The sequence below is a fragment of the Meriones unguiculatus genome, chromosome 10 (assembly GCF_030254825.1).
Source record: "Meriones unguiculatus strain TT.TT164.6M chromosome 10, Bangor_MerUng_6.1, whole genome shotgun sequence".
Classification (NCBI taxonomy): domain Eukaryota; kingdom Metazoa; phylum Chordata; class Mammalia; order Rodentia; family Muridae; genus Meriones; species Meriones unguiculatus.
The window spans coordinates 6,055,729-6,080,633 of record NC_083358.1 but is presented as its reverse complement, the minus strand read 5'-3'; the positions used below and the strand labels follow the sequence as shown (position 1 = coordinate 6,080,633).

The following is a 24,905-nucleotide window of genomic DNA, read 5'->3' as shown; positions in this document are numbered from 1 at the left end:
GCCGAGTGTACACAGCTGGGTCTAAATGCAGGGTGAGGAGAAAATTGGCTCAGAGGTAGGGGACCCCCATCGAGGTGGTGGTAAGTAGGTGATTGTCCTTGAAACAAGGTTTAGAGGTCACAGCCTTGGTTCAGCATAGGCCATAGGAGGATAGCTGACAGATGGAGATGGACACCCTGGCTGTCTGCTGGCCTGTCCACATGAGTCCTGGGCTATCTCTGGCTCAGATTCCACCTTGACAACTGGCCTTGGGCCTTGCACCCAGAAACTGCAGAGGAGGGGGCTCACACTAGTAATATTACACACAGACAACCCATCAGACTGCCCTTCTCCCCATGTGGTCTCTTCCTGTCTTCTCATGCACTGAGCTTCTAGTACATGACAGATCTTGGGGTTGATGACTCCATCTGGGCAGCAGCCAATCACCGAGGAACAGAAACACAGCTGAGACATGGAGACAGGGCCAATGGTTATGCATTCCAGTGCCCAGGATTCTCACAGAGCTCCTTCTGACACTTGATGAATGGCCCCTAAGGCACAGCTGGTAATGGCATCAGGAGCAGAAGGGGACCAAGCATGCCAGGCAGGCCTGCTCTGGAAGCAGCTCCCACTGACTGCTGCATGGGTAGAAATGGAACCCAGAAGACCACTCAGAAAACGTGAGAGCACACTGTCCAGGCAGCAGGAGGCACTGTCGTACCCCATTACAGATGTAGAAACTGAGGCAGACAAGCAAGATGGGCAGCTCTGGGGAAGACTGGGTCGAACTACTTAGGAGTGTCTGTTACCTACCATGAAGTCTCAGCCCAAGAAGCTCCCAGTGGACACTGTAGGCAGAGGGTAAGTGCACAGACAATAGGACAACTAGTGGAAAATGCAGGTGGAGCCCTAGAGGGGTCCCCAGGCCTGGCTGCCCACCACGCGTGGCCTACTGACCTCACCCGCTTCCGGGAGCCGCTGTCTGTGGCCAGGGCAGGCTATCTTGGTGGCGGCACTAATCAAGTTGCTTCCTTCTCCACCCTCCCACCGGCTTCCTGCCCAGCTAGTGGCCCCACAGCTGGCCCAGACATCAGCCAGGCAGGTCCCATCCTTGCCAGGGGAGCTTCAACCACTGCCTCCCAGCAGTTTCCCTCCTGTCCCCTCCCTGCTTATAAGGTCCACGTGTCATTTCAACCCCAAGAGTCATGGCCTCCCCAGAATGGTGGCATAGGTCTGCCTTGGGACCCACAAAGGCTGGGCTGCGCTGGATGAGCAGTGTGTGTGGTAGGGGACAGCTATTGTGTGGTCACGGCCACTGCTCTCAGCCCCGGTGTTGTGACTGTCTTTAACACTGATGCTGGCTCACTGGCCACGGGTGCCCTGATGATCAGAGCCCCCAGCACCGTGGCCATCGCTGGCAAATCACTCTTGGTGGCACCATCATCACAGGTGTCAGAGCCAACTCTGCCTGCCAGCCAGCCCGCTCTTCTTTTCTGGCCCTCATGCCCCATCCTGGCCTGAGCCACATCTGCACCAATTATTTCTACCATGACCACAGTACCTAGTAGAAATAAGATATGGGTACGAGGTGACCTCGGGTCTGCGTCCTCATTTCTACCGGTAGCAGTGATCGCCTCATCCAGAAAGCTGCCCTTTCTCTGTGGGATATGGACAGGGTGACTGCAGCAAGGCACAGCTGCAGAAGTGGGGCAAACTTGCACTTCCCTATACCCACGACTGGGATCCATATGGGTCCGGGGTCCGAGGCACAGTACTGAGACCCACGGATACTGAGACATGTTCCCTCCTCTCTCTTAGTCTTCCGCTGCCTCAGAAGGGACACTGAGGCAGTTCTGCTTTGTTGTGGGTAACACTGCCCTCGTGTGAGCAGCATTTATGAGAACCTCCCTGACCTCTGCCATGAGACCAAGCATGCTGTCAAGATTCACCCAGACCCAGGATAGGAGCCAGGAAGCAGCCCCCACCCACTCCCAGCCAGCCCTGTGACATTGCTGTTCTTTGAGAGGCACCCCTTCCCCATAGCCACGACAGCTCCTTATTTATTTATTTATTTATTACCTCTCTATCTCTGTGCGTAACTTTTGATTTCCTCGCTGCTTTTTTTCCATTATGGAGGCGGTGGACGAAGCCGATAAGATCGGTCCCCAGAGATGGGACAAAGGGGCCGCCGTCGGCTCGAGGGCTGGTCATATCCTGCACGCAAGGGCCCAGCGCGGCCTGAGATGAGTCTAGATGCTATCATACCTTATTGTGTCTCATGGGGCCCTGCCCACCCGGCCCTGCCCCCAGCTGGGATATCCAGGTCCTCTGGAATCACTATAGGCCTTGGATTCGTCCTTCAATCCACTGAGCCTTCATGCCCCACCCCACGTGACTAGTGCTGTGGAGTGTATTAGGGCACACTAACCAAGACCTGCCACAGCCCTTTGCTGCCTAAGCAGGCACTTGATGGGGCCCTGGGACTTTATCCAGAAAGACCATGAGTGTGGACTGCAAGGATGGCCATTGCAGTAAAGCCAGAGGACATATTTGACTCTTAAAACATCTCTACAAGAGTTGGGCAGTGGTGGTGCACACCTTTAATCCCAGCACTCAGGAGGCAGAGGCAGGCGGATCTCTGAGTTCGAGGCCAGCCTGGTCTACAGAGCGAGATCCAGGACAGCCAGGGCTATACAGAGAAACCCCGTCTTGAAAAAAAAAAAAATGGAAGAGAGCAGAAACCATTTTGAGAGATGCAGATTCCATAGGATGCTGTAGGAAGCCCCTGAGCCTGTGCTTGACCACAGCCCTGCTGGCCCTTACATGGAGACACCAAGCTGCATGGTATCCCATCCCTGCCTTTGGCTAGTTCTGCCCCAGTTTTCCCTCTCCCCAGGCCTACCCTGAAGGCTCCACGTATTCTAGATCACATGCAGACTGTGGGAAGGTACCCCAGGATCACCAGCTCCAATGCCCAGCCATGCTGGGTGCCCAATTCCAGGGTCAGCAGGGAGCTGCTGTAAGAGACACATGGATCTAGGCCAGGACCAACCTGCTTGGTGCTCCCTTTTCCTGAGCACGCACCAGTTCCTGCCCATGCCATGGATCCCTCTTCCCTTTCCCCGTCAGGGAGCATGAGGAAGGACAGAGGCTTCAGTTTGAACTCTTGAACTGCTGGTGTCCCATTGTGACCCCAGCCTCCAAGTGTGAGGTAAAGTTGACAGGCTTTGAAGACAAAGGATATTACAGAGGGTTCTTCTGAGAGAAGATGCTAACAAGCCCCTAGTCCTCCTTGTCTCCCAACCTCCACATTGCCTGACTCACCCTGTAGCCAAGGCCTCAGTCTCCCCACTTGCGTATACCTCCTTTATAGGGGCCTCTGGTCTTTGTGCTCAGGCCCTGAGGGACCAGTGTGCTCTAGGTGGTAGCCTTTTCCTGACTTACTGGCCTCCCATCACCTGCCACACTGTCAGCTGTTGGCCCAAGGATGTGAGTGCTATAGGCAGGGCAGGCAGCTGTCACTCCAGGAAGGAGAGCAGCCACTTCCCAGACCTTCACATGCCCTCATACCCACCCTCCGACCACTTAGACCAGAAACTGTGGCACCAGAGGGCGAAGGGATGAAGACAAGGTGGATGGGTGCACTGAGCCAGAGCCAGGTGAAGCCAGGCCCCGGGCGAGACCAGAGTGTCGTGCTGTCAAAAGTAGGCAGGGAGGAGGGGGAGGGGCTCTAAGCTGATGGGGTTTCCTCTGCCCCTATCCCAGGGGGAAGATGGTGGAGTGTCTAGCTTAGAGCTCTGTGCTTCAGGCAGCCTGGAAGCCATGACTCTCAGCCTCCTCAGGCATGTGGGGTGGGTAAGAAAGAGCTCTCTGCCTGGGGAAGGCACATAAGCTGCTAAGGTATCTGTGTGTGTGTTGAGGGAGTAGTGGGTGCTCAGGTCACTATTGCCAGGGTTCTTCCCGCTGGTCTGGCAGCTTTGGTTGTGCCCTGAAGGGACAGAGGTAGTGTCCCTCTCCAAGGAGTCCTGCCTCCAGGTTCAGCAGTGGTGATCAGACCTAGATCCTGGCTCTGAACCATACAGGGGAAGACATCCCTTGACCCATTACAGATGCACCTTCTGTGAGAGCCAACCCTCCCCCAGAACAAGCTCAGTTACCCCAGGTGGTGAGAGGCCCCTACAGATCCCTGGAAGGGAAAGCCCCACCCTGTATAGTCTGCTCTTCCCAGGTGGACCCAGATCTGCCATTAGCAAGGGCCAGGGTTCAGCCGATAAAGGCTGGCTGGCTGTTGTTCCATGTCAAAAAATCAATACTCAACAGGCACAGTCCCAGAGACCAAGGAGGGGCCGTGGGCTACCTGGAAGGGACAGGGCTCCAGCACCTGGACCAGCCCTCCACCCAGTACCAGTGTCCAGTGTTTAGGTTTCCCAGTGACCCAGACCCCAGGCCAAACACACCACACACACATATCCTATCCTGCATCTTTTATTTTTCCCCCAGACAGGAAGCATGAGGCTGGCCTTTTCTTCCCCAGGGCCACCACAGTGGTGGCTGGACCTGAGGAGAGGCTGGATGGCCAGGCAACGAAGCTCACATGGATAGGGAACTGAAGCAGGGGTGCTCGTCCACCCCCTGAGACAGCTTCCCCTTCTCCCAGACATGACACCCTCCTGGGTCTGGGACCTGCGGTGCCCAGAACATTCCTGAGGGATGGCAGTCTAGGGAGCTGACACCTGTTACCTCTGAGGTTTGAGCCTCTGAGAACAGTGAGGTGAGAGGACTCGGGCACGAAGAGAAGAGGAGTACAGCCTGAGGCTTTCCAGGATCTGGCGCAGCGCCCCGTGGACAGGCCCACCCTAACCCGTTGTGGGCACTGCTCTGCACCATCCCTTGCTGCCTTCTCAAGAGGGGATGTGTGCTTCAGAGCAGAGCTGCTCCCTGGTAGGAATGGGTCAAATCCTTACGGGGCTTGAACCCAGCTTTCCAGTGGCCTCCAGTCATCTCAGCATGGCTAGAAATACCAGATGGTGTCAGAAATCAGACTTTAACAAAACCAACTGACTGATCCCCATTTCCTAGTGACTGGCAACTCCAGGTGCTCTGTGAGGTCAGAAACTAGCCCCCAAGGGCAGGGCAGGGCAGAGGACCCTGCCATTTCCCTGGGAGCTCACGTCAGCCCTCCGCTTCCGAAGGCGGTGCTCAAGCTTGTGTCCACAATGTCTATTACTCTGCAGCTTATCTGACAGGAGCCATCTTATCCCTCTGCAGAACACCTAGCAGAAATTCTTTCCATCTTGGCTGTGCCAGTGGCCACAGGCTTGGAAGTCCCTGTCTACTTCCCTGCAAGTGAGCCTGGGTTCCTGCTGGGCTTTCAGGATCATTTCCTACCCCTATTGCTTTTCACATTCCTATCTGTCAATGGGAAATGTTGTGGTTAAGGTCTGGCATAACCAGCTTCTACTGGCTATAACTTCAGGAGAGTCCCTTCCCTTGACCTCTCGAAGATTGCTTTCAACGCCCCTGTCTTCCCTAAAAATTATTTAGCAGACAGAGAATCTGACGCCTCAGCAACAGAGCAAGGGCAGACATAACACACAGGCCCCTCTTTAAAGCCAGATTTGTCTTTCAGTGTGGCTTGATCCAGAGAGCCTATTCCAGCTGCTCTCTCACCCTTTCTTCATCTGCTGTGTGACTCTAGGGAGTCACTTGCCCTTTCTGGGCCTCAGTTTTAGTGGGAGCAGATGTCTTCTGGGCCAGTTTGCCTCCCCTGTTCATACCTGCAGAGTCTTCTAGAACCCACCAGACTGGGGCTTCCCTTCCTCCCCTTTCATGTCTCTTTCTTTCTTTCTTTCTTTCTTTCTTTCTTTCTTTCTTTCTTTCTTTCTTTCTTTCTTTCCTATGACTTTTATCAAAAGCAAACAGGGTGATCCTTGTGATAGGGGCCACTCCCCAGCGGTCCTGTGGGAGCCACAGGGCGGGTTGGCAGGAACGATGGGCTGATTAGATAAGTAGGTGCTGGTGGTGAGCCGGTGGGCACCCACATACCAACCACAGTCCCCACAGGGCATGCTGGGGGCTTTGGGTGGTTGGCTTGGTGCTCCAGAGGCCCTGGCTATTGGCACAAGGGGTCTGGCCCATTTGAGCTGAGGAAGCCCCTTCCTGACTCTCCTACACACCGAAGCCTCCTGTTGTAGACTTGCAAGTCAACCACGATTCACATGGGCAAATTGGGGTGACTCGGGTCCCATCAGAAGGGCATTCTAAGGTCAGGGCTTGAGAGTGGCCATACTTGGGAGCTGGAGGGGTGGTTCAATGGTTAAGGGGACCCAAGTTTTGTTCTCAGCCATCGTGTCAGGAAGCTTCAGCCCCAAGGGATCTGACATCCTCTTCTGGCCTCTGTGGGCACCTAGATACACACGTGGCATTCATACACACAGACATACACACACTATAAATAAAACATTTGAAAAGGAGTGGCCCCCTTGGGGATGAGAACTTGGGGAATTTGCTTAAGATCACTGGGCTCCTTCGCCTGCAGAGAGAGGAGGCCCACACCAGTACTAGGTAGCGTGGTGCACACTGCCAGAGGACACCGCTTAGGTTTCAAGGCAGGGTTGGAGTTCAGGGGCCTCAAGTCAGGTCGAGGGGCTCCAGGGGCACCACCTGTGAGACTGGTCTCAGCCCTGTAATAAACACGCCCCCTTAGCCTCACAGACACAGACTCTTCAAGATGACGTGTGAGTACCCCTTCCACAACACAGTAAACTGAGGCTCCGGCAGGACAGGACCACAGACACTAGGGCAGTGTCAGGACTCGGCCTGTTGGTTTGAACACCAGTTCTGCCACCCACAGCACCTCAACAATGTGCAGAGCTACCCCATCTTCAGCCAGGCTCCAGCTGAGGAGGTAAATCCTGGGCTTCTGTTCCTGCCGGGGTGAGTGCCCCGGGGGCCATGCATGACTGACATTGTCAACAGATAAATATGCGTTAGGTTCCTTGAAGGTGCTTCTGGGGAATGCAATTAAGTCCCAGCACGTGTTCTAGAAGCAATGTGTACAGTTGTTTACCTGAATAGACTAACCCTTGACCCAGTGCTGGACCTGTGATGACAGTCTGGTTCCTGTCAAGGGTCCAGCCAGGGAGCATAGGGAAACTGAGGCCAGAGTCAGAATATTTCAGGCCTGGAAGAAGCCAGCTGCTCCCTTCCACCTCATCCCTTAAACAGATACTGACGCTGTGTGGCAAGGCCCCACTGACATGTGCACTCCAGGCTCGCTCTGAGCCTCAGCCTCCCAGGTATGCCAGGAGGAACCCTGCAAGTCATGCCCGGCGATGGGCTGTGGCACAGAAGATGAGGCCAGTGGTCACGTTAGGACTGCAAGTTGTAAGAGACAAAGACACACTCACTATTCTCCATATGAGGGAATAGGTGGCCAGAGCCTGAACCAGGTTGGAACCCACCATGACAGCCTACCACGGGAGCTCCTGTGCCTTTGAAGGCATCTGGACATTATCTTGTTGCTGGAATTCCCCAGGGTAGAGGCCATGGACCCCAGTCACCCCTTAGGGTTCTGTGATAGTGAGCATGCGCCACAAACCCAAAGACTAGATTATGCCTCATCCAGCCCAAGTTCCCTGTCACCACTGTGGAGCTTTTCTGGAAAACTCTTTCCGACCTCATGTCTGCCAAATCACCCAGTATGGCGTCCCATCCCTAAGCCCTGGGCTTTTCTTCTTGTGCTCTCAGTCTCAGGGTCCTTGGAAAAGGAACAGCTTCTCCAAGCCCTGCTTTTCTTGTGTTGTTTTACTTGCTGCAGGCACATCTTTTCGGGGTGCTAACTCTCTTTTGGCTGCAAGGGGTTGGGGCAGGAACTAGGTTATCTAAGTAACTGAATGTTGAATATCACCAGAGCTGCTGTGGACAGTTGCACTGGTTGCCCTATAAAAAAATGCTGGGGTGAGCTGAGGCTGACGTCAGCTGCCCTCCCCTTATCAATCTGCCTCAAGAGGGACCCTCGGTCTGGCTGACCTGGACCCCGAGCCAGAGAGGTATGTTACCACAGTGATTGTTGTAATCCGCACCTCTCCCAGGCCTCCCCAGTCCCCGAGGGCAGAATGGTGGTGCTGCTCCCCTGGGAGAGGGACCACAGCCCTTATCAACAACCAGCCCTCTCTGGCAGTGCGTGATACCCAGAGGATGGGGTGGCTGCCGTGGGAAATGCCAGCCATGCTCTTATCTGGAAGGCTGGGCCATGGCCGTGAACTCTGATTAGGGTGCGGGGCCGTTTGCTGGTGGGTAAGCAAGGGGGTGGCGCCGGCTGCCTCCTTCCCCAGGGGGGCTGCAGACAAGTCCACGAGGGCCTGGTTGCCACGGGTAGCAGCCTGGATGGGTGTGTCTGTGGGTCTGCCCATGCCATACCACGCCCTCAGGGCGACCTGCATCAACTGCCTCTCCACCTTGTGTCTCAGTTTCTGAGGACACAGCCTCAGAGCAAGAGGGAGCTCCTGACAGGGGCCAGGCCCCATCCCCCACGGAATGTTCTAAACACAGAGTAGAATCAGGCGGGAGTAGGTGACTTAGCTGTCTGTCTCAAGGTCCAGGCACACCCTTCTCAGGATAGAGCTTCTCTGCCCTTTCCGACACCTGGGTGGGATTCTAGGTGGCCGAGCTGTAAGCGTGGACTCTAATTCCATTTCTGCCCTGAGGGCGATCAGGTAGGGAAGAAAGGCGCCGAAAACAAGGGAGAGTGGCAGGGCGCATCACAGCAGCGGGTAAAGGGCTCTGTGGTCAGTGCCAGGTTTGGGTCCTGACACCTGCTGCCAGCAGTGGGCCTTTTAGGGCCTCAGTTTCCTCTTCTACACTGGAAATAAACTTCACAGGGGCCAGTTTCTATATCTCTCCTAGGACAGTGCTGCCCAGACCTTGTCCCTGCTCCTGTAGATGGCACTGACCATCCCGGTGTCAGCTTTGGGCCATGCCCTGTGGGGCAAGAAAAAGTGAGGGAGGGGGAGCCAGTGGGACAGCCCTGCACCTGGACAGCATCCTGGGTGAGCTACAGAGGATTGGTCGCTTTTATGAAGGGTAAAGCCTGCCTTCTGGCCCCTCAGCCCCTCTCCCACTCCCAGGCTGATAAAGGGGCGCAGGCCTCCTTGGCCTCCAGTCCTGGTCCACTGCCATCTTATCAGCCCGGGGAAGACAAAGGCCTAGTTACAGCTCTCCACGGGGCCTCCTGGCGTATTTACACCTTATCTCCACCATTAGCTGGCCAGTTATCTGATGATCGCGCCCATTAAGGCCACAGCCTGCCTGATGGGGCTCCAGGAAGTGGGGCCGCCACAGCACTCTGGCCAGGGGACCAGGCCAGGCCATGTGAGGCCTGGCAGCCTGGGTAGCCGAGGGTGTGTGGCCTGGGGAAATAGCACCCTTTGAGGGAATGACCACGCTCCCACATCCTTTAAAGAAATGGAGGCTCAAGTAGGGCAGGTGGCTGGCCAGATGTCTGTGTGTTCCACAGCTAACACCAATTAGTACAACCAAGGGTCTCCTTGTTCCAGCCTGAGGCCAGCAGCCCCACCCAGTATTCTACAGGCCATGATCTACCAGAAGTTCTAGAGGCCCCGTGTGGCGAACCCTCTGCCCTGTCTTCTCCATCAGCCTTTCTGAAGGACACTGTCTTTTATTTAGAAGCACCTGCTAATCCAGGGTGATCTTATCTCATGATCTTTAATTCAGTCATGCCTGCAGACCTTAACCTACATGCAAGGGACATTCACAGTCATGGGTGATGTCCCGTGAAGGGCCACCATTCAGCCTAGCACACAAGGTCCTGCACCTTGTGTGCAGCACATACACAGCTGCAGACTGTGACCAGGGTCATGGTGTGGCCTGCCTCTCTGCTGCTCCATGGTCATTCTGCAGCCCTGTGTGTCTTCAGAAAGGGCAAAGGCCTGGGTCTAGAACCAGGCCAGAGTGGGGGTCATGGGATAGAAGTGGGCTGGGGTCACCAAGCAGCCACCTTACCCCACTTGTTTCTCTTCAGAGGAGCTGGAGCTGGCACTGCAGAATGGGCAGAGATGTGTGCGGGCCCGGCTGAGCCTCACTGAGGGCCTGTCCTGGGGCCCATTCCACGGGAGCCTCCAGACCAGAGCCTTATCCCCTGAGCAGGAAGAACCGGTAAGGAGCTGAACCCCAACTGACCAACCAAACCTCTTGCCTTTCCGAGGGGAGCTTTGGTGGAACCCGAAGAGGCAAGAGTAAGAGGGAGGGACTTCCTAGGAAGCCTCTGAAGGGGTTGATACTGTGCTTTGGGGATCCCAAGGGGACATCCTAGAGGAACAGGAAGTGGAGCCCCACAGAGAAAAGGAAGAGGGGTCCAAAGGGAGTAAGCAGCAAGGAACAGGGTGCCCACTGAGTTGGGAGGGAAAGGTGGCCAGGGCTGGGCAGCAGCTTGAGTGAAGGGGAGCCTCAGAAGGTAAGAAGTTCCTTCCCACACAGCAACAGGTGCTGGGGTGGGTGTGGCTTTCAGGCAGTGGCTCAGCTTGCTCACCACTGCAGCCCTGCCTGGGCAGAGATTTCCTAGGGCAGCCTCCTTCCCAACACACGACTACACTGTCGTTTGTCTTGGACTTGCTTCTGAGGCTGCTTCTGTTATGGCAAGTCGGCCTGGCTTCCTCCTGATGGTCTGTGTGGGCTCCTTTGAAATCATTTCAGAAGGAAACAGATACCAGGACACAGAGATCGGAATACAAACGAGACAGCCATGTAGGCAACAAATGAGCAGGAATTGGAGGGGCTTGTGTGATGTCCAGAGACATAGAATGGCAAAGGCCTGGGCCAGCCATAGGTTCCTTGGCTAGTCCTAGGATGAGGTGTCTTGCTGCCAGAGTGCTGTGGTATAGGGCCTGTTTTCTGATGTGGCATTTGGGTGTGGCTTGATCCAAAATACTCATTGTGTGCATGGCTGGCCAGTGGCACATGCTGCTGGGTTCCTTGGTCTGAGGGTCTAAGGCTGCCTTCTTAGTGCCCTTGGCAGGTGAGGCTGAGGGCTGTATTTCCCCTGCACCTGGAGGCCAGGATGCTGCGCACATGTGTGCACACAATGTCATCTTTGGAAACGTCCCAGGAGTGTCCAGGTGGGGAGCAGCAGACCACCACCACTCACAGCCCCTGCTGTACTAGCCATATGAGCTGACTCAAAATCTCTGTGTTGGGGTAGGCTGTCCCATGTTGGAAAAGGCTCAGTAGGTTCAAACATGCCACCTACTGAGGCTTGTGGCCCGGCCACACTGTCTTTCAGATACCAGTGTTGTTGTAAATTTAAAAGGCGTGGCCTAACAAATGTTTATTATTAGGCTATAATTATTACAGCAGCATTATTTAACCCACTGTTTCAATCAAATAAGACATAGACACCTGTTAGATTTTATAATAGCCTTATTTACCTTGGGCTGGGCAGATATTCTACCTGCACTGTCTCAATAACCTCACCATCCACCTCCCAGCCCCCATCCGATGCCATCTGCCTTAACCATTCTCATCTGGGCTACCTTCCATCCATAATCCCAAGAGACTTGCTTGTATTTTTCATCTTGGTGTTCTCTCCATCCGTGCCATCCTTGGAGTCTCTCCTACCATTCCACATGGTTCCTTTTCCTAGATAACCCATCATGGCATCTTTCTTCCTCCTCTCTTCCTATCCATCTCTCTCCCAGGATTCTCTTGAACCCCAAGCCCAGGAACCTTAGCCACGCCTACCCCATTCTGCCCTGCCCAGGTTTTAGGCCTTTAATCAACCATTCAGGTATAATGTCTTAGGCAGGTTCACACAACAAGGATAGGTTTATCCAGGCAGATCTTGAGGGCCAGTAATTAGCATCAAAATACAAGCATCAGACCAACCACCAACACAACAGGAGTGATACACTTGTCTCAGGCTGTGCAGTAAGAACAGGAGCTGGCACTGGACAGAGCTTGTCCACCTGGGGTCTTCTTGCTTTGTCTCAGACAGATCCTGTCCTGCCCAGAGCCACTGTTTCCCTGGGACCACAGACAGGTCACATGGAACCCAGAGGCTTCCTTTAGGCCTAGGCCTGCAGAGAAGACATGGCCAGGCTGTGCTCTATGAGTTAGGAATTGATCCCTTTGCCTGCTGGTGGCTTTGTGGATTAAGTGAGCTAGGCCTGGGGTGGTACTTAACCCTGTCCATGCTCAGTACAGTCTGCGGAAGGAGACTGGCCCAAGGTCCAGGGAGTGTCATGATGCACAGCACAGCTGATTAAGGTCCTGGAGGAAGGAAGCCAGGCCACTCAGAGTGGCTCTGCAGGGACATTGTGTACAGTGGTCAGCAAGTGACTTAGAGACCATTGGCACTGGTTAGCAGAAGGAGGAGTCCGTGTGCAGGCAGGAATCTGGAACCCCTGTCTCCAGACTCCAGTCAGCAAAACCCACATGTAGCAACAGCAGCAAAGGCAGGTCTGCCCAGGACTGGATCCCAGGCCTCCGTGTGCCCAGTGTCCGTCTCCTCTGTTCCCATTGGTATGGTCAGCCTAAGTTAGGACAACTAAGTATGCCCCAGGCACACTCCACATGACATCCTCCCCCGACCCTAGGGTAAAGTGAATGCATGAGGGAGTGAATGGGTAAATTAGAGTAGATGGGTGGATGGATGGTGCACAGATAAAGACTGGGTGCACGAGAAGATGGGTGGTAAGTGGATGGATGAATGAATAGAAATGGATAGAAAGATGAGTAGGAGGCAGACCACTGTCCAGAATTTTTTTTTAATTTCTCTCTCTCTCTCTCTCTCTCTCTCTCTCTCTCTCTCTCTCTCTCTTTCTTCGTCTATCCATCCACACATGCCAGCACACTTACGTAGAGGTCAGAGAACAACTTAGAGTAGTTGATTTATTCTTCCTACCTTGTGGGCCCTGGGTATTGAACCCTTATTGCCAGCCTTAGAGGCTTTACCCACTGAGCCATCTCGTTAGCCCCAAATGCCCCCATTTTACAGGTGACAAAGCTAAGGCTCTGAGGTTCTGGCCCAAGTCACCAGGATCCAGAGAGCTAAGGGAGAATTAGAAGCCAGTCTAGCTGTGCTGAAACTCCTGTCCTGCCATATGCAAGCCACCCTTTTCCACAAGAGCCCCTGCCCCTGCCCCCTCTGCATCTAGTTTGTCTCCTGGCATAGCTCAGCCCGAGAAGGTGGCAGGAAGGTAGAATCCCCACCCAGGTGTGAGATGCTAGCCAAAGGAGTGCAGTCACAATGCCTCTGAGGCTCCCAGAGAGGGAGGAAGCACCTCCCTCACTCCCCTCTATCTCACAGAATTAAATCCTTGATTAACCCTTATCTCCCCAGCAAGGCACTATCTCCTCCTTGGCGCCAAGCGTCCAGACACACGGCACAGATGATTGATTTCTGAAAGATATGGGCGCCTTTGCGATACTTCGTTTATTGTCTAAATATTTTTGCTAACATTCAGCGGGCTCTTATCAAGTTCGGCTGATGGGCCCCAGTTCTCCCCGCAGCCTGAGGAAGGAGTCGCCTCCTGCCCCATGGCCCTATCAGCCGCCAGGCAGTTCTTCCTCTCCCCTTAGAGAAGAAGGGGGGAGCACACGTAGATATGGCCGGCTGCTTCCCCAGGCTTCTCTTAAGTTGGGGGCTGCCCACCATGGGGATAAGTAGAAAGGGAAATCTCCCCCAACGCTCCCATTCATATCAGATATCCAGGGTTCGTATCCAGGAAGGAAACTGAGTCACACCACCCTGAGTGGAGAGCCGGTAGTCTTGACTCTATCATTTGACACGGTTTCCATGCCTGTAAAAGAGGACAGTTGAAAAGGCTTCTTAGGGTCGAAGCCCAGAATAAATGGATGATGAGGGGGAAGATGAGGCTGTGGATGGCTGGATTGATGGTGGATGGATGAACGAGTGGGAGAGCACAGAAAGTTGGGTAAAGTGAATGCATGAGGGAGTGAATGGGTAAATTAGAGTAGATGGGTGGATGGATGGTGCACAGATAAAGACTGGGTGCACGAGAAGATGGGTGGTAAGTGGATGGATGAATGAATAGAAATGGATGGAAAGATGAGTAGATGATTTTAGATGAGTGGGTGAATGAATAGTGGATGCATCAATGGATAATTATGTGTAGACATATTCATAAATGGGTGGACGGATAGATGAATGGTGAGTGCACAGCCATTTACCCCAACCTGGCCACGCTGCTTCTGCCTCATCATTGTCCCCCTCCACTTACTTACTTTGTCCCAGAGCCCACCATAGCATCAGTGAGGCCAGGGGATAGCCCATGACTGCAAGGCAGGGTGGTGGACACAGTAAGAAAAGATGCTAGCGAGACTGAAGTGGGACCATCTGGGCCCAGCCTTCACATGGCTTTGGGCAAGTGTTCACTTAAGTGAGTGTGGAACAGCCTTTAGGTCAACCCCTCATGATCTAGGGCCCTCACACCTGGGGATGGAGCTAGAGAGCCTCGGCTGGCATGGTAAAGCCCAAACTCACCTTGGGTCCCATCCTAGCTGGGACTTTAGGGGTACTGGGGGAACTTGGTTTTTAGCCACAACTCTAAACGGGAAGGGAAAAGTGCCCAGGACACCCTCCCCTCCAGGACACGCAGCCCAGCTGTGCACACTGCTGCTTTACCCAGACAGGGAGGTACTAAGTTTGAGCCCTGCTTTGCTCGCCTGCTGAGGCATCCCAGGCCCTGCCTTAGAGACTGCAGCCCAGCCTTAGGAACCTCAGCTGGAAAATGGCCGTCTGATGTACCCTGACAGCAGGCAGGACCTCCCATAGATGGACCCTGGGGCTACAACCTGGCGTCTCAGTTACACTCTTCATGCCTGAAGAGGCCACTGTCCTAAGGGGCAGAGCAGGTCCTCTGGGTCTCTGAGGCAGAGTCTGCCTGAGGCCTCTGGTGGCCCAGGACCCTTGGCCTTGTCTGTCTGCTGCTGTCTGCATGTGGCTCCCGTCTCCCCTTGCCTCATTTTATGTCACTCATTATTGGGCCTGGGACTACCATGTTCCAGATACTTTCATATTTTCATTTTGAGATTCTGAACTCAGATTTGCAAAGACCCTTTCTCTAAGTGACAACGCTGTCACAATTCTGGTATCATCTGTGAAGCCACCATTCTGCCGACTCTACAGAGACTAGGATGGTCAGGGGTATCATTTGGTTGGGACACCAGGCAGAAGTAGAAATGGACTTATAGTCCAGGCTTGCTGCTGGCCTTGTGGGGGCCTGGGGCCCTTCTTCTCCATGCCTCAGTTTCCCTGTCTGGTGTGGTAGAAGCTTAGGAAATACCTCGGGCTCCCGCCTCTCCAAATTGCTCCTTTGCCAGGGGAACTATGGCCTCAGGCCCTCCTGCAGCCAGCTCCGTCCTTGGACCCCAAAGCCACCCTGAGATAAAAGGCTGGGAGCCAGAAGGATGGCTGGCAAGGATGGCATAAATCATAACACCTGTGACCTTCCCTGGGTCAGTCACTGCAGTTCTCTGCCTGTGATGGCTCAGCACCATCCTTGCTTCTTTTCCCAACACAGAGCCCAGTTAACAGCAAGCCCAGGCCTGACACTTGCTGGTCCTATTGTCCCTGGCCCTTGATAGGCCCTGGTCCTTCCTCTTTACTGTGTCCCCAGCACCTGACACAGCTGGCCTTCAGGGACTGTCTGAGGGGTGAGAGCATGAATGAACAAATATGACTGTAAGGCCAGTGGGATGGGGCAGAGCTTCTCAGACCTTGGTTCTAGTCCTATGTGCAGAGTGTTCATAGTCTCAGTGGGCCTCGGCCCTGCACCTGTGAGGTGGGCCATGGGCATCTGGGGAGAAGAAAGGAGCTGCCATCACTGTGGAAGATGAGTGGATCAATAAAATCTTAGCACAGGTCAATGGGTCAGGAGAGGGGTCCTAATTGGAGTCACCCTGTGGCCACAGGACTCAGCCCTGGTTCTCCAGCCTGTGGAGACATGAGGACCAGGCAGCCGTTTGGGATAGCATTTCTGAGCTAAGCTGCCCACCTGAAAGGGCCTACCTTCCCTATAAATGGCTTTACGAGTTGGACAGCAAGGTTTGGGAACAGCCTCAGATAAAGTTGTCATAGCGGATGGTGCACAGATACGGTTTCCCGATAGTTATCAGCCCACAGAATCGAGACACTGACCTCTTTGTTAGGGGAACAGGAGCAGGCTCAGATCCACAGGAGAATTTAAAGTGCCTGACGTCATCCTAGGCTGGGGGTAGGGGGAGTTGGAGCCAGGAGGGAGAGACAAATGATGACTTGAGGGGTAGCATGTGAGATGAATGCCAAGGCCCTTCTCTGACCCTAGACACACCTCCACAGACCCAGTGGAGGCTGGGCCAGGCAGGGAGCTGGCCCTGGATGTCAGGTGGGGTCGAGTTGAACTCACTCCTCCGGGGCCTAAGAGAACCAGACAGGAAGAAGAGTAAATGTAAAGCCCTGTCCCAACCCCTGACATGGACATCCTGACACTGGGACGACAGGCCCCCTGGAAACAGAGAAGGGACCACGGATGGAGGCCCAGGACGTGTGTTTGGGGGCGGCCAGGATCGCATTACCTGTCTCCCCAGGTTGTTGATGGGATTATACACAGCAGCCCCTAGCCCCCTTGCTCTGCTCCCTAAGGGTGTACCCCATGCCACAATGCTGCAGCGGGGGACGGGGGGGTGGTATGGTGTTCCCTGCAGTGGGACCTCCACAGAAAGAGCAGCTTGTGCAGCGTCAGCAAAGTGGCGTGCGCGCTCGCGTGTTTTTATCATGCCGTGAACATGCTGCTCCAGAGAGCGATAAGCGTTAAACCGACCGCGAGGCTGTCAATCTCAGTTTGAGGGTTTAGAAATATTGGGACGAATAATTAGATTTCATATCGTTACCACAGCACCCATCAGAGGATCAGGCAGATTAATTTTCTCACCCTCCTCCGCTCATTAATATTCATTAGAGACGTGGAAGGCTGAGGCAGGGAGGGCCAGATCCAGCCACCTCGCTGACAGCCAGCTGCTCAGTCCCCAACGTGGGTGCCACATCCCACGTGCTGCAAACCCCTGGGGTCTGCTCTAGGGGTATCCAACTGTGACCCTGAAGGCACACCAATCCCCTCCATCCCTGGGAGTCAGCAAGATACCCATTAAGAGTGAGCCACCATCCTGACACCAACAGACCTGAGGCAGGCTCTTGGGTAGAATGCACTCCCTCAGTGGGCTTCTGGCAATTGTCAGCCTGGCCCAGGACCTAAGCTCATACCCAGGCCCAGAGATACCTTCCTGTTCTTGGCATCCTTCAAGCAGTGCATAAGTAAGGCAGCCATGCTAGTATGTGCAGCTCCGAGGGCTCCCTGCATGCCCATACTTATGTGTCCAGGGCAGAAAGGGCCTGCCTGCCCCACTCCTGATGGCAGGACAAGGAGGAGTCCACAGCCAGCAGGGGATTCCCTCCCCCTATCTTCACAACAACGTTGTCATGTGGGCCTCACCTGCTGGTATATGGAAAACTGAGACCACAGGTGCAGGTGTCTTCTGCCAGGACTCCAGGGTTCCCCTGCAGAACCAGCTTATCTCCACTCTCTGCTCTAGGACAAGCCACGTGGCAGCAAGCAGGTGACGTGGAAGCCACCTGGCTGGACTGTCGTGAGCTCATGGTACATGGTCACTGGGAGTTCCCAGCTAGTAGGCCTTATCTTGCTGGCTCCGTATATGCTGTGTGAATGGGGTCTCTGAAGAGTTGGTCTACAAGAGCCACAGGGGAAAGACCAAACCTCAACCAGACCCTCATGGTTGGCCCGTATACGGACACCACACACAAGGAAGCCCAGGAATGCCAAACATAGCCCTGGCAGGGTGGTGCCCCACATAATCAGCAGCCTGATTCTCCCGCTATCCCAGCCAGTTGTTTATCTTTCCTACCCAGTGAGCCAATTGCCATGAACACCACAGGGGTTCTTAAGAATGAGCAGTGGCTCTGAGCCTTCCGGTAAAAGTTCACGAGGTGCAGGTTTCTGATTTATTTGAATAAAACAGCAAGTGGCTGACAGAATAATACATGGGCATGCTCTGTACTTTTAAACATGTGCCCCCGTAGCTGGGTCCAGGAACTCAGATCCAGCTCCGCAGCGAGGAGATGCCTTAGATGGCAATAGTCACCCACCCTCCAAGCATCAACAGGACTGGCTTGTGCTGCCCCTGTCTGCCACTGGCTGTGCCTCGTCCTCCACGGGAGACTAAACCCCAGCCCAGCCTTCTAGCCTGGTCTGCGCTGAGACATGGCCATGTATACTTCCTCTGCTGCTGGGCTGAGAGCCAGGGTGTAAGGGGCAGGAAGCTAGCAGCTTTGGTGGCCCTGGGGGACTGAGCCCAGAGCTCTTTTCTTCCAGGTTCAGACAGAGCTGCAGAGGAAGTGCATGGTAGCCCTAAGCTAGATAGACATTCTACCCCCAACCCCTACTCTTGCCTCAGCTTCCTTGCCTATATAATGGTCAAGAGGGCATAGAGCCTCGGCTACTCCCTCCCCTTTACTCTGCTTCAGTAACACAGCTTGTCTTGGGCTGGGGTGGCCAACCACAGGGAAGGGACAGTGCTGCCAATGAATGGACAGGGATAAAAGGTCCAACATGCACCAGAGGAAAGCTCTACTTTAGGGAGATACAAGGCTGGCTCTCCCTTGTAGCTCCCCTACCTCTCTCTCTCCTCTCTCTCTCTCTCTCAGAACTGGTATCCCTGCAGGCATCCAGCAGCTATATGGCATGGCCCATACCCCTGGTGCCAGCAGCTCCACTGCTGCAGTGCGGAACACACATCTGCAGGCTCTAGAATCTTGAGCTGTGTGCCCTTGGGCACACTGCTTCATCTCTCTGGACCTTTGTTTCCAAGACAGACTAATGCCTAACCTTGGGGAGCAGAGGTCCCTCCTGTGCCTCCCAGGATCACAGTGTTTGGACTGCACACAGCCCTATGAGCTGCCAGGCTAGAGTACCACTGCACAGCAAAACCTCATTAGGCACTCTTATGTGGGCTGATCCTCTCTTATCCCTGCTCTCCCCTAGGGCCCGGCTGTGACCCTGCAGGTGGATGAGTCCTGCTGGCTAAGGGTGCTACCCCAGGCCCTGACGGAAGCTGAAGCCAACTCAGAGATCTACAGGAAGGGTCTGTGCCTCACCTGCTTGCCTCCCTCCCCTCCAAGGTCTTTCAGAGGGTGGGGGTCACTCAGCTCTGTATGGCCCAGCACTTAAAGGCTATCTGGGTGACAGTCAACCTGACTGAGAGAACGCCCAGAACCCGATGTGAGAGGATGACAATCTTAGGAGCTACGAATAATATCTATTGACACAGAGCTAGATGGACTGCCCTGGGCCCCTCTGTGGCCACTGAGATCACTGCTTCTTCTCCTGGGCTTAGGCAGAGCCTGGGTTCTGTGAGACCAGCTGTGTTCAGACCCAGACCCGCCCTTTACTACCAAGGCTAAGTCCCTTGACTTCCAGGTTGTTGTTCCATCTAGAAAATGGAAGAGGTGGTCTAGCTGTGGCCAAATTATTTCATCCTAACTGACCCCCTCTGTCCAACCTTCTAAGACTGGGGGTTGCGAAAGAGGTCTCCCCTCAGCTCATCCTATTTGCTAAAATGTTCTGGAAGTTTTGTCCTTAAAGTCAACTCCTGAGTAGGCCCTCAGCGGAAGCAGAGCACCTTCCCAAGGTCCAAAGGTATTGAGAGTTGGGGTCAGGTATATGGGACCTGTGCCAACCTTCATCGTGTGTGTGTGTGTGTGTGTGTAGCTTTGGTGCTCTCTGTAGGGAGAGAGGATCATGTTCCCAACCCTGCCAATGGGACTGGAGGGAGCAGCCAGAAGGCAGTCTGTAATAGGAAGGAACACGCCCTAACACCCGATTGGATGCTGGCAAGCAGTCAGCCATGTTCTTGCAAAAACAAGCCTGCCCCTGCCCAAGTGTACTTTCTACAAAAGACAAGGGTCCTTATAGGGCTGATGCTAATAAAAGTGACATGATCTGGGCTTGAGCTTTGGAAAATCCAAGCCAAGCAGACTGGGTCATAATGACCACAGAAATCCTATGGACTTTGATGAGTGGTTTTTTTTTTTTTTTTTTTTTTTTTTTTTTCTATATCACCCTTACCCCTATAATGGGACTTACCCAGGCTTTACACTGCAGCTCAGCTCCTACTCCTGCCTTAGGACAGACACACTCCCCTTTCTTTTCCCACTTTCTGCTGGCTGGGAGTGGCTTTGGGCTGGGGCTGGAAGCAGTGTCCCTGCCCACACCTCACAGGGAAGGACTTCGGGCCAGGAGGTAAACTGCGGGCCCAGGACACCTGGGTTTTGTTGATGGAGGCTGCCCTCTACAGGCTATTATGGGAACAGCACCTGGCCATTCCCAACAGTATGAAGGGCTGGGTCTTGGGGGGTGGGGGGGCGACATCAGGACACTCCTCTACGCCAGCCAAGTGGCTACGCAAGACCCCCTCAATTATCTCTGCCAGCCCCATGTCCACTCTTTTACTGGAAATGGAACATCCCCTAATCCTTTCTCAGGTACACAATAGCCAGCCACAACTGTGAACCTGAACACAGCCCACTTCCTGCCATTTGCCTGGCCTCACCCATCCCTGGCAGTACAGCAGGCCCCAATGTGGAGACACAGGGAAGGGCCCCAATTGTAAGCCCAGAATCATTGGTCCCATCATCATAAATGCCTCCACCCTACAGATGACGCCCTCTGGTGCAGGGTTACCAAGGCGGTGCCCTCCGGCGGACTACTACGAGCGCTCCTCGTGACCGAGCCCCACAGTCCTCCCAGACTCCCTGTGCAGGAACCAGTAGACCCTGGAGGCTCAGCCCCGGTGCACACAGACATCCAGCTGCTGCCCCAGCAGGCTGGCATGGCATCCATCCTCGCTACCGCAGTCATCAACAGTAAGTCTCCCTGGGGCAGACTTCGGGTGACGCTCAAGTCAAAGAGCAGGGCTGCAGCCTAACTTAGAGGTTCTGGGTGTTCAGCATGCAAGAAGTCCAGCTTACAGACACAGACACACACACACACAGTACCTCGCTAATGCAGGGTGACCTGAGTGCCAGAAGGTTGCATGTGGCCTGCTAAGGTAGGGAAGGCTCAGCCTCTGGGGGATCTGGGTGCAGGTCCCATGAGAAACACCCAGTAGGAAGACCGAGGGTGGGGCATATGTTTGCCCTAAGGCAACAGAAGGAGCTGAGTCTCCAGTGCAGAGGCAGGAGGAATCCCCAGAGCCTGGGTGAGTCCTAAAATGAGACAGGGGTGACCTGGGCGATCAGTCAGAGATCCCACTCCTGGTAGGACCCTAGCCATCGGGGACAACAAAAGCCAGAACCTCCCTGCTGCCAGGTCCCCACCATTGGGCGGTACCTTACCCCCACTTCCACCCCCACCAGAAGACGTCTTCCCCTGCAAAGACTGCGGGATCTGGTACCGCAGTGAGCGGAACCTGCAAGCCCACCTGCTCTACTACTGCGCCAGCCGCCAGCGCGCAGGCTCCCCGGTGTCGGCCGCTGAGGAAAAGCCCAAGGAGTCCTACCCCAATGAGCGTGTCTGCCCCTTCCCCCAGTGCCGAAAGAGCTGCCCCAGTGCCAGCTCGCTGGAGATCCACATGCGCAGCCACAGTGGTGAGTGCCCCTCACCGCCCTGGCATAGCCGAGCACCAAGCCAGACGGGCGCTCAGGAAAGCCTGCTCTGCCACCGTGTGCCATGCAGCTCTCCTGTCCCTCTTCCACAGCCTCACACAAGGCTTACTTGTGGCAACCTGCACACAATACTGGCTGGGTATACGGCAGACCCTGGGAGGCATGCGGCTGGTGTCAAACTAAAAAGGGCCGGGGTCCAGTGTTCCTTCCTTGTCACTGGGACCCAAGCCAACCGCTCTGTGTTCCAGGAGAGCGCCCCTTTGTGTGTCTCATCTGCCTGTCAGCCTTCACCACCAAGGCCAACTGTGAACGCCACCTCAAGGTGCACACAGACACGCTCAGCGGTAGGTGGGCTGGAGAGGGTTGGGATGGGGTCTCCGGGGCATGGCTCAGTCCCTAGAACCTGACCACAAAAGCATGGCCTGCAGGTGTCTGTCACAACTGTGGCTTCATATCCACCACAAGGGACATCCTCTACAGCCACCTGGTGACAAGTCACATGGTGTGCCAGCCAGGCTCTAAAGGCGAGATCTACGCTCCGGGGGCTGGACACCCAGCGGCCAAACTTCCTCCAGGTAAGCTGCCGTGCTGTGGCTTCGTGGGCCCTGATGAGTGGGAGGGGAGGGGACTTGTCCATAGGCAGCAAGTGGTGACCTCGTCAGCCATGGCCCTAAATCCCTTCTGCCTACCCCAGCCCACTTTGGGCCTGCCCAAGGCCTGACGTGCAGTCCTCCTGTGTTTTTGTAGACAGCCTGGCAGGCTTCCAACAGCACTCTCTGATGCACAGCCCCCTGGCTCCCGCTGACAAGGTACCCACCCCATCCTCAGGCCTGGACAGTAAGGCCTTGGCCGAAGTCACCAACGGAGAGACCAGAGTGTCCCCCCAAAACGGAGGTAGCAGCGACTCTCCCGCAGCCCCCAAGACCATCAAAGTGGAAGCCGCAGAGGAGCCCGAAGCCACCCGTGCCTCAGGTCCGGGAGAGCCAGGTCCCCAGGCACCGTCTCGGACACCTTCACCACACAGCCCCACTCCAGTCAGGGTGAAGGCAGAACTGTCCAGCCCCACGCCTGGCTCCAGCCCGGGGCCGGGAGAGCTAACAGTGGCCGGGACGCTCTTCCTGCCACAGTATGTGTTCGGTCCGGACGCAGGCACGACCACCATCCCTGCAGCGCCGCAGGCCTCAGATATCTTGGCCAAGATGTCCGAGATGGTGCAAGGCCGGCTGCAGCAGGGCGTGGGGAGTCCGGCCGCGGCCGGAACGCCCACCGGCCTCTTCGCTGGCACTAAGGGCGCCACGTGCTTCGAGTGCGAGATCACCTTCAACAACATCAACAACTATTACGTGCACAAGCGCCTCTACTGCTCGGGCCGCCGCGCGCCCGAGGACCCGCCCGCTGCGCGCAGACCCAAGGCAGCCACGGGGCCAGCCCGCGCGCCCCCAGGTGCCGCTGCAGAGCCAGACCCGCCACGCTCACCGCCGGGGCCCGGGCCACGAGAAGAAGAGGCGAGTGGCGCCACCACTCCAGAGGCCGAGGCCGCGGGCCGGGGCAGCGAGGGCAGCCAGAGCCCGAGCAGCTCGGTGGACGACGCCGAGGACGACCCCAGCCGTACGTTGTGCGAGGCCTGCAACATCCGGTTCAGCCGCCACGAAACCTACATTGTGCACAAGCGCTACTACTGCGCCTCCCGCCACGACCCGCCACCGCGCCGGCCACCCGCACCCACGCCGGCCGCGGGAGCCGCAGCTCCCGCGCTGACAGCTCCGCCCGTGCGCACGCGCCGGCGTCGCAAGCTGTACGAGCTGCCCGCAGCCGGCGCCCCGCCCCCCGCAGCAGGCCCCGCCCCCGTGCCCGCTGTCCCGGCCCCTGCGGCGGAGTTGCCGTCTCCTCCCAGACCAGCGAGCGCGAGCGCCGGCCCCGCCCCCACGCCCTCTCCTAGCCCGGCGCCCGACGGGCCCATAGACTTGAGCAAGCGGCCGCGCCGCCAGACCCCGGACACGCCTGCAGTTCTGCCTGCGCTGGCCGACTACCACGAGTGCACCGCCTGTCGCGTAAGCTTCCACAGCCTCGAAGCTTATCTGGCTCACAAGAAGTACTCGTGTCCTTCCGCGCCTCTGCGCACCGCCGCCCTCTGCCCCTACTGCCCGCCCAACGGGCGCGTTCGCGGCGACCTGGTCGAGCATTTGCGCCAGGCACACGGCCTGCAGGTGACCAAGCCGGCGGCCAGCTCGGGCGCTGAGCCCCGCACACCTGCCGAGCGTGCCCCGCGTGACAGCCCCGACGGCCGCGCGCCGCGCTCCCCGTCCCCGTCCCCGTCCCCGGCTCCTGAGAACACGCCTTCTGACCCAGTCGATCAAGGCGCGCGGGCGCCCTGCAAGGGCCAGTCTGCGCCTACACTTGCGCCGGCTGGTGGCGGCGGCGGCCACCGCTACTGTCGCCTGTGCAACATCAGGTTCAGCAGCCTGTCCACCTTCATCGCACATAAGAAGTATTACTGCTCCTCTCACGCCGCTGAGCACGTGAAGTGAGCCTGCGGGGCCGCACCACCCGGACCCTTGGCACTTAATAAAGACGTTCAGTGTGTTAAGTTCGCTGGCGGGCCAGCCTGTTGTCTTAGATCCGGTGGGCCTCGGTCCATACCCCAGCCCACGCATACCTGCAACGGGCACCCCACTGTTTCCTCCAGGACCTAGCCCACTCCGGGGGCTCAACCGCCCAACGCAGAGCTCTTTTCCTCTGCTTCCAGCTCACCCCCAGCCCTGCTACTGTGTGTATCCAACTGCAAACCGTTAGGGAGAATGAAACCGTGTTGCATTTGCTGAGTCCTCAAGGAAGGGCACCAAGTCCCAAAGGGCCCGTCACAACCTGGGTGGGTACCCATGACTACTGAGTTGGCACTGGGTGTACCACCTGTAGCCTGTCGCTGCCTGGCTGTAGGCCATGTCTGGCAGAACCAAATCAACTGCAGTCTAGCCATTGCCTTGGCCTCTGCTTGGTCCCCTGGGAAAGCAAACATGCCTGTTCTCCAACTCTAAGTCTTAACCAGCAGCTCTGAAGGCTGAAAGTGAACTCAGGAAGTACCCCTGGGGACCTGCTGGCCAGTCTGCCTCTCACCCAGCCCTCTAAGGTGACCTGCTGCTGGGTCTGGGTTTATACAAGAATAGATAAATGTTCCTGAGAGGCATTCACAGGCCCAACTTTCCACAGGGGGCACAGTAAAAGCCACACCTTT

The 24,905-nt window shown here is 55.9% G+C and overlaps 1 protein-coding gene and 1 long non-coding RNA gene across 5 annotated transcripts in view; one reads left to right on the top strand and one right to left on the bottom strand.

Moving 5' to 3' along the window:
• Zfpm1 (zinc finger protein, FOG family member 1) overlaps window positions 1-24,260 on the top strand; it is a 57,462-nt gene extending 33,202 nt beyond the window's left edge. For all 4 annotated transcript variants that reach the window (XM_060391845.1, XM_021631166.2, XM_060391844.1 and 1 more), the window contains exons 4-10: window positions 10,022-10,155; window positions 19,053-19,152; window positions 20,726-20,932; window positions 21,425-21,655; window positions 21,922-22,017; window positions 22,102-22,248; window positions 22,421-24,260. In XM_060391845.1, coding sequence (XP_060247828.1) covers window positions 10,022-10,155; window positions 19,053-19,152; window positions 20,726-20,932; window positions 21,425-21,655; window positions 21,922-22,017; window positions 22,102-22,248; window positions 22,421-24,201 — 2,696 coding nt within the window. In that variant the 3' untranslated portion in view covers window positions 24,202-24,260. The remainder of the gene's footprint in view (window positions 1-10,021; window positions 10,156-19,052; window positions 19,153-20,725; window positions 20,933-21,424; window positions 21,656-21,921; window positions 22,018-22,101; window positions 22,249-22,420) is intronic.
• Window positions 13,407-19,058, bottom strand: LOC132656795 (uncharacterized). Its single transcript, XR_009594513.1, has 3 exons — window positions 17,487-19,058; window positions 16,157-16,414; window positions 13,407-13,796 (listed from the first exon to the last, which is right to left on the bottom strand). It is a non-coding gene; the product is annotated as an uncharacterized LOC132656795 (long non-coding RNA).
• Window positions 24,261-24,905: the final 645 nt, after the last annotated feature.